Source organism: Sturnira hondurensis, unplaced genomic scaffold (genome assembly GCF_014824575.4).
Source record: "Sturnira hondurensis isolate 20B ecotype Veracruz unplaced genomic scaffold, ASM1482457v3 Scaffold0004136, whole genome shotgun sequence".
NCBI classification, from domain to species: Eukaryota; Metazoa; Chordata; class Mammalia; order Chiroptera; family Phyllostomidae; genus Sturnira; species Sturnira hondurensis.
In genome coordinates, this window is record NW_028076767.1 from 35,203,730 (window position 1) to 35,215,380 (window position 11,651).

General features: G+C 42.8%; 1 protein-coding gene across 1 annotated transcript; it reads left to right on the forward strand.

The window, feature by feature from the left end:
• Positions 1 to 1,426: 1,426 nt before the first annotated feature.
• Positions 1,427 to 5,525, forward strand: NEUROD1 (neuronal differentiation 1). The gene is made up of 2 exons (XM_037044344.1): positions 1,427 to 1,580; positions 3,150 to 5,525. The coding sequence occupies exon 2, from the start codon at positions 3,161 to 3,163 to the stop codon at positions 4,229 to 4,231; it is 1,071 nt and encodes a 356-aa protein (XP_036900239.1). The 5' UTR covers positions 1,427 to 1,580; positions 3,150 to 3,160; the 3' UTR covers positions 4,232 to 5,525.
• The last annotated feature ends 6,126 nt before the right edge of the window (positions 5,526 to 11,651 follow it).

Sequence of the window (11,651 nt, forward strand, 5' to 3'; positions counted from 1 at the left end):
GAGGATTAGAGGTGAAACTGGCAGAGGCACTGTGGACAGGGAAGGAAGGGGTCGGCCCAACTTATTTTTGCTAATGTATGATTGAGTAACATGCCTTTTTGGGAACGAGTGAATTTAAGCATCGCCATTTAAACACAAATATGGCTCCTTCAACATTAGTCGTGAGTCTCTGTGGTCTTTGCATGACCCGAAATGTGGAGGTCGCATCAGTCAGAGCCTTCGAGGTCTGGAGGAGTCCTGGCCCTTAGCGTTTCCCAGAGTGCCCTTTCTCTAGAGCGGAGCGCAATGGATTCATCTGGCACAGGCCCTCTGCGTCCACTGTTTGGAGAAGTCTTCTCTGAACCCAATACCTATTTACAGAGTGGAGATTAAGGGGACCAGGCAGCCTGTGGCAGGAACCGAAGACCTCTGGGTGAGGCCAAGCTCTGCAGTAATCCAACGGCCTTGGTTAATGAGCATAATCCGAGCGTCAGAGAAACCTGCCAGTTCTCACGCAAAAGAGCGCCGAGGCTTGAGCTAAAGGACGAGCTTGTTCTGAGGACCAGGACCTTGGGGGGTGGGGGGGGGTGGCGGTTGAGTGCCCCGACGTCGTGAGCGGCCTCTGGGGGCAGGGGTAGCTGAGGGCCAGGGCGCACCGGGTGGGGTAGTGTGACAGGTACAAATTGCTTCACCGGGAGGGAGGGCAGTGGGCCGTCCAGGAAAGGGGGCTCTTACAGACCAAGCCGTTTTATATGATGCATGTGTTTGCTCAAGGGGCTGATGGAGATGAGGGGAAGCCACCCTGAAAAGCGTCTGCCAAGGGGTAGAATCCAAGAGATGCGCCCTCCGAGGGGGTAGGGAGTCCCGTCGCCCAGGAGGGCGCTGCCTGGGCGGGCGGTCGGCAGGAGTCCCGACGCTTCACTTCGCGCCTCGGTCTCCGCGTTTCTGCCTCTCCCACTGCTGCCCACTTCCCGCCCCGACGCGGGCTTCTCACCCCATCCCAGCCCAGTCGGTTAGCTTTCCCGCTTCTGCTCGTCTCGTCCCCTCTCCCTCCTCCGCCCCTTCCCGGCGGCTCCTCTCCCTTCTGCCGCCTGAAAGGGTTAATCTCTCCTGCGGGTAAAAACAGGTCCGCGGAGCCTCTAACTGGCGACAGATGGGCCACTTTCTTCTGGCCACAAAGGGGCCGGAATGGAGCGCCCCGCAGCATACAAATGGGCAGGTCACGTGGCTCCCGGCTCTTGGCCGGACTGGAAGGACCATATGGCGCATGCCGGGGAGGATGCAGAAGGGGCGGGGGCAGGGGGGAGGGGGGGAGGGGGCAGGCGGAGACCGAGGATGGGAGGGTAGCGGGACTGACGGGCGGGGGAGAGGCTGGAGGCGGGAGGGAGCGCTCAGCCCCGACGCGTGCGCACGCGCCAGGCGCGGGACCTGCTCCCACAACGCTCCGGGCCCCGCCCGCTCTCGGCAGCACCACCCGGGCTATAAAACCGCAGCACCCGCGCGGACCCGACACGAGGAATTCGTTCCGCGCAGAAGGCACGACGTCCGGAGGCCCCAGGGTTATGAGACCATCACTGCTCAGGACCTACTAACAACTACAGGTAATTACAATCCTTTCATTTTTGCTTGGAAATAAAAGCAGCAATCGAAGGCCCGATGTCCTTAGATATTCTGGCAGTGTACATTTCTGAACATGTGCACATTTCTGAACGTGTGTTGAGACAGGCATTTCCACCCATAATTGCAGGCACATTTTGACTCGCATCACTCAAATAGCTACTTTAGGCTCTTTAATTTTAAAAAATTGTTTTAATTTTGGGGGGTGTAAGAATAGGAACATCTTTGGATTTTTAATAATGCACAGCAACTCTGTGATTATTATAGTGGTGATTTCGAAGTCCTGAAAGCAATTAACTACTCCACTGTCTTACTTCTTCCAGAAGAAAAAAAAAAAGCTTGTTATTAGCAAGATTTATTTTTGCGTGCACGCATTTTACGCACTTTGGAAGTGCCAAGTTATTTTTTCAGTGAATAAAAGGGACATCGTTATCTTAGGTATACACCTCCTGGGAAATAAGTCGAGTTGAGAGAAAGTTTGGTTGAGAGGAGGGGGGATGTGGAGAAACAGAGAGGAGCCCACTCCTGCTACCTGTTACCACTCTAGAGGCGGCCAAATCGCCAGCAGCCACTGCAGGAGCCAGAAATTCAGTTGTCGTCACTAAATGCTTTTTATTTTCCTTATTAAAAGCGGCAACTTCGCCATTGCCAATCGCTGACCATTGTAATTACTCAATCTTTTAAAGGGGGGTTTGAGGCAAACTTTGAAAAGCCCCAATAAAGAGCGGGCGGCCTTTTCAATGGGCTGTTTATTAGAGAGGAGCCTTCCGCACCTGATCCCCGGCGCGCGGAAGAGCGCTCTGCGCCTCGCCCCCAGCCCTAGCCGTGTGGCAGGCGCTATTGTACACGGTGGATTTTCAGCAGAGGGCTAGGGGTGGGAGGCAAGAAAAGAAAGGCCAGTGTGGAATGGAAGATCCCTGCCCACTTTTGTTGCCAAATGTTTTGTTGATGGTGAAATAATTTGGTTCAAAGTACTTACCCTCCACCATGCATTTGCTGTTCAATCTCCCGTTAGTATAATCTTCTTAAAAATCACTGTCCGCATTGGTCAATTACGTAATGGCTCTTCAACTTTAATCGCTAAGTACTGAGAAACCAGGACAGAGATAGGAACAGAATTATGATTTTCAAACTCACTTGTTTATGTGTGTAGAGTTGTGACTTTGAACTCACGCACGTAAGTATGAAGTCCCCGAAATGTACACTCATTTTCACACATATCGTCCTGCCGGGTAATCACCGTAACCAGACTTAAGTTAGTCACTAGAAAACATGCAGACACGAGTGTACATATACATGAAGTCGCTCTCTCCCCTCACCTCCAGTTCCAGCTCCTCTCGTCTGCTACGTACCAGCGGGGCACACACGTACCGTTCGTTATAAAACCCCGCACGGAACTTTCCCTTAGCAGCATCCATTTTGCAATGAGCTGTTACTTCTTTTCACATGCATTTTTAGCGGGTTAGGAAGTGGGAGCTGAAACGTATGAAGTTTTAGAATGTAGCTCCCCCCCCCCCTTTTCTTCTGTCTTCCTCTTCCCCTATTGAATGTAGGAAACCGAAACATGACCAAATCATACAGCGAGAGCGGGCTGATGGGCGAGCCCCAGCCCCAGGGTCCTCCAAGCTGGACAGACGAGTGTCTCAGTTCTCAGGACGAGGAACACGAAGCAGACAAGAAGGAGGACGACCTGGAAACTATGAATGCGGAAGAGGACTCCTTGAGGAACGGGGGAGAGGAGGAGGACGAAGACGAGGACCTGGAAGAGGAGGAAGAAGAGGAAGAGGAGGAGGATGATCAGAAGCCCAAGAGACGCGGCCCCAAAAAGAAGAAGATGACCAAGGCGCGCCTGGAGCGTTTTAAGCTGAGGCGCATGAAGGCCAACGCCCGGGAGCGGAACCGCATGCATGGTCTGAACGCGGCGCTGGACAACCTGCGCAAGGTGGTGCCCTGCTACTCCAAGACCCAGAAGCTGTCCAAAATCGAGACGCTGCGCTTGGCCAAGAACTACATCTGGGCGCTATCGGAGATCCTGCGTTCTGGCAAAAGCCCCGATCTGGTCTCCTTCGTACAGACACTCTGCAAGGGCTTATCCCAGCCCACCACCAACCTGGTTGCGGGCTGCCTGCAGCTCAATCCTCGGACTTTTCTGCCTGAACAGAGCCAAGAAATGCCCCCGCACCTGCCAACGGCCAGCGCTTCCTTCCCTGTGCACCCCTACTCCTATCAGTCCCCGGGGTTGCCCAGCCCGCCGTACGGGACCATGGACAGCTCCCACGTCTTCCACGTCAAGCCGCCGCCGCACGCCTACAGCGCTGCGCTGGAGCCCTTCTTTGAAAGCCCCCTGACTGATTGCACCAGCCCTTCCTTTGACGGACCCCTCAGTCCGCCGCTCAGCATCAACGGCAACTTCTCCTTCAAACACGAACCGTCCACCGAGTTTGAGAAAAATTATGCCTTTACCATGCACTACCCTGCAGCGACCCTGGCAGGGGCCCAAAGCCACGGATCGATCTTCTCGGGCGCTGCTGCCCCTCGCTGTGAGATCCCTATAGACAATATCATGTCCTTCGATAGCCATTCACATCATGAGCGAGTCATGAGTGCCCAGCTCAATGCCATCTTTCACGATTAGAGGCACTTCACTGTAACCATCCCCGGAAAACGAGTCCACTGTGCTTACAGTGACTGTCGTGTTTACAAAAGGCAGCCCTTTGGGTACCACTGCTGCAAAGTGCAAATACTCCAAGCTTCAAGTGATAGATGTATTTATTGTCGTTACTGCCTTTGGAAGAAACAGGGGATCAAAGTTCCTGTTCACCTTATGTATTATTTTCTATAGCTCTTCTATTTTAAAAAAGAAAGTAGTACAGTAAAGTAAAAAAAAAAAAAACGCACCACAAATTTGGTGTAGCTGTATTCAGATCATATTAATTATCTGATCGGGATAACAAAATCACAAGCAATAATTAGGATCTATGCAATTTTTAAACTAGTAATGGGCCAATTAAAATATATATAAATATATATTTTTCAACCAGCATTTTACTACTTGTTACCTTTCCCATGCTGAATTATTTTGTTGTGATTTTGTACAGAATTTTTAATGACTTTTTATAATGTGGATTTCCTATTTTAAAACCATGCAGCTTCATCAATTTTTATACATATCAGAAAAGTAGAATTATATCTAATTTATACAAAATAATTTAACTAATTTAAACCAGCAGAAAAGTGCTTAGAAAGTTATTGTGTTGCCTTAGCACTTCTTTCCTCTCTAATTGTTAAAAAATTGCACAATTTGAGCAATTCATTTCACTTTAAAGTCTTTCCCTCTCTTTAAAATAAAAACCAGATTCATAACTCTCAAAAAGATGAAAAAAGATGTATTTCCTATCAAAACATATCAATTCATTACTTGCACAAGCTTGTATATACATATTATAAATAAATGCCAACATACCCTTCTTTAAATCAAAAGCTGCTTGACTATCACACACAATTTGCACTGTTTCTTTTAGTCTTTGACTCCTTTGCATTCCATGATTTTACAGATAATCTGAAGCTATTGGTGTTTCCAGAAAATATAAGTGCATGATCTTATACATAGTCACACAAATCGTGGTTTGTCATATATTCATGTAATGAATCTGAGCCTAAATCAAATCAGGTTGTTAATGTTGGGATTTATAACTATTGTAGTCAATTAGTACAGTAGCTTAAATAAATTCAAACCGTTGAATTCATGATTAGAACAATAGCTATTGCATGTAAATGCAGTCCAGAATAAGTGCTGTTTGAGATGTGATGCTGGTACCACTGGAATTGACCTGTACTGTAATCTTGTTTGTAATCCTGTATATTATGGTGTAATGCACAATTTAGAAAACACTCATTCACTTGCAATAAAAATAGTATTAAAAATCTGAGCAATTGTTGCATTTCTTCTTAAAGTTATTTTTTAGTATAAATATAATTCTTAAGTGGTCTAGTTGCTTTATTTGCTGAGTTAAGAAAATACTAAACAGTATTTGTAGACTAAAAGAAAATAAAAAGTTTACTTTAGCATTCTCTCTAGTCTGTTTTTCTTGCTTAGGGAGTCATCAGCTCTCCAAAGATAATGAAAGGACCTGATATATTATTACCTGGAATATGAAGCTGTGTGTGTGGGGGGAGGGGAAAGGTTGTAGAGAGACAAACAGGTTTTGTTTTTCTTTGCTTTAAGTATCTTCACATCTAGCTTTTGAGTTTCATTCTTTTAAGTTATTGTTATATGTTTTCTTCAATTTTTAAAGGGGGATTTGGTTAATTATTTACAAACAAGACATAAACAAGTACCCTAGCTTAGTTTGCCTACATATTAAAACTATATATTTTTTAAAAAACTACCATTTTCTTGTTGCTTTGTTATCTGTACATTTTCCTGGGCTTAAATGTTCTCTAATGCAAACCAGTACTATCCCCCCCCCCCAAAATTATAGTTATATACTTTTAGAAAATGCCTGAAAGAAATAATTTAATTAAACTACAGAATCCAAGAAATGCCATTTTAAAATTGTTCTATAAATATCTTGTGATGATTTCAATAATTTTTCCAAGAAAAAAGGCAATGAATTACTTGTCCTTGGTAACTTACTATTTTTACTATAATATGTTGTTGGAAAGTGTACTTGCTTTCCTGTCCCCTTTGGTACACCATTCTGCCGTTTTGTAAAAAAAAAATTTCAGTGGAAAAACTTACAGATGATTCTGTCCATTGTTAAGCTGGCTAAAAAAAAAGTTTGGCATTTCTGTTACTCTGGATGCCCTGACTGGCAGGGACAGTTCCCAGGGAATACTGTTTTGGCACTTGTGCTCTGGCTGTACTGTGGCGCTCTGATTACTGTCATTAGTTACTCTATTGTTCCTCCTCTGATTCGGATGCCACACTGGATGACTACCTCCCTTCCCAAGCTTGTTCCTTTAATCTCCTTCTCATTGGTGATTGAGGGGTTCCAGAAAGCTGACCTCATTTAGCAGGCTGCTCCAGAAAAATGTGAGTAATCTAATGGACGGGAACAATTAGCCATACTAATAACATTGCCAATGGGGCTGCATCACGCTGTGATGGTAGCAGCAAGGAATAGTTCAACATCAAGAAAATGTTTGAGTGCAACTTCAAGTGTACTATTTTAACATGTTTTCCATCAGCCTTCATCACACGACAGAATTTTTTTTAAGTTAGTCCCAACTTCATCTAAAATGCAATAGTCTCGTTCCAAGTAAATCAGAGTTGTTTTGCAATCAAGCTGTTGCTTCCTACACCCAAGATTGCTCTCACTGTTCTTCCTTTAAGAGACGTAATACTGCTAGGATGTCTGAACGCTGCCACCCTCCCAGCCTAGGAGACGTGAAATGAACATTCAGATCCGATGTGATCTATTCAGCAGCTCAGTCTCACCTGTGATTAAAATCAGGCAACTCATGCACACTAAAAACTCTTGCTGTAGTGAGCAGAAGAAATGAAATAACGATATTATAAGAATTAAAAGAACCCAGCTTTTAATACAGCGAGCAAGGGAATCTATACTGTCGGGGTTTTTTTGTGAGGTGGAAGTGAAGACTGTGATCAGGTTTGATTATTTTTTCCCATTTTGCTTGTGTAACTTTTTTCTGAAGCATAAGGATTCTTTCAGTCAGTCAAGGAGTAACTCACATGCCACCATCTTTTATTCAAAGGCAGGCACAGATGTTCCTTCTGCAGGGGAGGTTTTAATTTATGAAAATGATATTGTTTATGCATGAATGAACCAAATGCACTCTGCATAACACACCGCACTTCCATCTGATCCGAGAAATACCACAGAACCAGTGCCAGTGTCAGAAACATATTCTACGAATTTACTCACTTAAATGTTTAATGAATATTTGGAAGGCATTTTCAAACCACAAGAAACCTTTTCAATGATCTTTTTCTTTTCTTTTTGAACTGTCAGCTGTATTTAAAAGACACTTATAATTCTTATAATAAGTTAATACCTATATTTATCTGATTAGATAAGAAATTGTTTTACTAAGTGAAAAGCAACCAAAAAATAAGGAGAAGGAGAAGACAGAAACACTGGAAATTTTAGCTTCATCGAGAAAAATATTCCTATCAAATAAGGTGCTTAGATCTACTTATTTAATGTGAAAATGCTCTGAAGAGTTATTTCCAGAAAAAAAGCTGGAATTTAACTTTGTTGAACAGTTTCAAAGTTAGTGGCAAAATGTGGCTAAATATTTTAACAGGTCCATAATTCCTTTTGATCAGAACACTGCATAACTTAGCTTTCACTCACATCACGTTTGTACAGTATGATTTTTCTACTTTTAATCTTAAAAAGACAATTGAAGGCAAATTTTTTTATTTTTAAAGATCATTTTTGAGGTTGGAAAGTTATTTTTTAATATTTTATTTATTTATCTTTAAAGGGGAAGGGTAGGAGAGAGAGAGAGAAATATCAATGTATGGTTGCCTCTCATGTGTCCCCTGCTGGGAACTGGCCTGCAACCCAGGCATGTGCCCTGACTGGGAATCAAACTGTGATCATCTGGTTCGCAGGCCTGCACTCAATCCACTGAGCCACACCAGCCAGGGCTAAAGGCAAATTTTTAAATTTTTAAAAAGATTTTATTTATTTTTTAGAGGGGGCAAGGGAGAGAGAAAAAGAGGGAGAGAAACATCAATGTATGGTTGCCTTTCGTGTGCCTCCTACTGGGGACGTGGCCTGCAACCCAGGCATGTGTCCTAGACTGGGAATTGAACCAACGACCCTTTTGGTTCACAGGCCAGCAGTCAACCACTGAGCCACACCAGTCAGGGCTAAAGGCAAATTAAAAGGATTAGAATACTTCAAGAATGTTAGAATGTTAATATTCTAAATCTATTAGAATATTTAAGAATGTTCTACTAATTTTAGGTTTATAATATGTTACACTAAAATGACATTTGAAACAAATTTGTGTTCTACTTTATTAAAACTCCCTATGTTTTCACATTTGAAAGTCTATAATCCTTACAAAATTAATGCATTTCTGAAAGCAGCTAGCAATTACTAAAATGATATATGGATCATTAGCTAACAGTTTGAACCAAGCTGTTTTAGTTCTATAATTAAACAAGTGAAAATATCTATTAAGCAATTAATAAAACCAGATTTCAAAGCGTAGCCTGATTTTGTCCTAATGGGAATCATAAAATAGCAAAGCTATTTCTTAAGCTACCCTAAAGTCCCCCTGCCTTCTTTTTTCCTTTCCCTCCACCAGCACTCACTTCCTGAGAGCAATCTAAATAAGATCTTCAATTCCAGGGTCTGATAAAGAATAAAAGAGCCAGTGCAACATCGTGTGGAACACCAGGACCAGGACTCTCATTGTTATCATTGCACAGAGGCGCTCTGACATCAGACGCGCAGTGATTCGGACGGTGGCACAGCCACTGGCTCCTGGCCAGGCATTATGTTCCAGGGGACACTGTTGTCAGGATCCGTTCAACTAGAAATCTGCACTATACACACTCAGGAGTTGAGATCATCCGCCTTCCTAGGTCGGAAAGAATTCTGTGCTGGCAATTGACTCATGGACTCTCTTCGCAGACACTAACACTTGGTTCAGTGGCTCTGATGGAATTAGCTGTGTGACCTAACTAGTGGCATGAGCAAGACAAGGCCACAGCCTCTGGGGACTTCTGTATAAATCGTTAATCTTAAAATACCTTAAAATGCAGAGTGTTATGTTAATGCTGGACTACATTTTCAGGTACATGAAGTATGGGTTTGGTCATCTAAACATTATCATGCTATTTGTCCAGCTAATTCAGAGGTAGGTGGACAGTGATAACAGTGATTTTTATAGATCATTAGGTATGGAGCGATTCGAAAGCATGGATCTGGTTGGGAAATGATATGTAGAAATTCAAGAATAAGTTTAATCTCACACAGGAGATGACTTGGCAACTTTACTGTTAAGGAGTTTAAAATCTAATCCTGCTTTAGCCTTTGATGTCTTAAGGACAAACAGCCAGAAGTAAGCTCACCGGGCTTCACATGCTTCCTACTTCAGTGTTAAGTGCTTTCCATTCATTCACACATTTCATCATCACAGTAGCCCTCTTCTTTATTTTGTAGATGCAGAAACTGCAGGAAGCTATAAACTTGTGTTACAGGTTTCCCTTCTTCATTCAGGTCCTTGTTCAAATACCACTTCCTGAAAGAAGTCTTCCTTGATATTTATCTAAAGTAGCAACCACCTTCAACCCAACCAAATCCATTATTATATTGCTCTCCCCCCTTTTAGAGCATTCATTTATCTGCTGTTATCTTGCTTATTTATTTTGTTTAGTTTATTTTTAAATCATCTATTTCCATAGTAGAATGTGGACTTCAAAGAACAAAAACATTGCCTTTCGTTTGTTGCTGTTTCTCTGGCACTTAGAAGACCTAGGAGATCCTCAGTAAATATTAACATCCTGAGGGAATGAAACCACACTGATGCAAAAGCTTGTTGCCTTGACCACTGTGCTACGAATCAAGTCAGCTGAGAATGGAGAGGGCTATACATGATTCTCAGGCCAATGAAAGCTATGTGTATTGATTCTATTTTTTTAAAAAATTGAGACTAATTTTCTACTGCATAGCATGGCACCAAACTCTCCACCCCTCATTCCTTTCAAGGATCAGAAATCATGAGTTATCAGTCATCTTTTGTTTTTATTCATATCAATTGGTTGAATATATTTCAGAACTGAAATAAAAAAAGAACTAACATATTCTCGGCTCTTTCCGGGCCATATCATTTTTGTTACATTCACTAAGAACTTGAATATGTGTTACTTTTTTTTTCTGTTCATCATTCTTCTAGCAGTTGTTCTTGTTCTATTATTATTATTATGTAAAATTGTCCCAAACTTTCTTACATCATCATTGAGAAATTTAGATTACAGCAGATCAGAATCCAACCCATAAGGATTATGTATTCCAGTAATGAGTTTGGGAGTTTGAATAGCATTCAACAAATTAAAAAGTAAAAGTAGGCTAGCTGTAGGCAGGTGATAGCACAGAAATAGATATCCACAATGTAAAAGAAAGTAATTCATAGCCTTTTCCCAAAGTATCGAGTACACTAGAAAAGTGTTAAGTTTATAGGAAATACGATATTCTTTGTGAATACAACATAATTGTAGCACACAGTTATTTTTCACATCAGGCATTCGCTTGAGCACTACACATGAATTCTGGTGAGATCTGCTTAGGGAACAAAACATACAAGGATCAGTATTTTTGAAGATGATTTAGTATAAAATCACAGAACTGCATTGAGATCAATGCAGCTGAATTAATTAACCTATAATTTTTACTTTAAAGTGTTCGCTGTAGAAACTTTCAGTCAAAATGGTGGCGTAGGTAAACATGGGTTACCTTCTTGCACAACCATATCAAAATTACAACTAAAATAAAGAACACCCATCACAAACAACCATCAGAAATAGAGTTGAATGGAAGTCTGACAACTACAGAGTTTAAGAAACCACATCCATCCAGACAGGTAGGAGGGGTGGAGATGTGGAACAGGCTGCTCCCACATCCCTGTGTGGTGGATAAAAATTCAGGAGGACTATCTCAAGAGTGAGGAGTCCCAGCTATAGACCCGATGCCCCAGCTCAGGGTTCCAGTGCCAGGAAGACAAGTCCCAGTAACTTCTGGCTGCAAAAACAGTGGAGATTGAGTGGGTAGAAGAAACTTCCAGACTCCCAAGCATTTCTTAAAGAACACACACACAGACTCACCTACTCAGACTCACTCCCTTTGAGCTCCAGCACTGGGGACGCAGCCTGAAAGGCACCCGTGGCATACAGGGTACAGTGCAGGAGACCCAAACTGGGGAACTGCTTAAGTGTTCATGATATTCCAGAAAAAACACCCAGAGGACTAGAAGATGTGGACTTTTATTACTCACATTATAGGGGAATGCACCAATGGCAGCAGGCTGGTGTGAGAGAGACCACACCCCTCCAGTCTGAGGCTCACAATAAGAAG

Excerpts from the sequence above, each read along its gene's own strand:
- NEUROD1 (XM_037044344.1), top strand. The coding sequence starts at position 3,161 with ATGACCAAATCATACAGCGAGAGCGGGCTGATGGGCGAGCCCCAGCCC.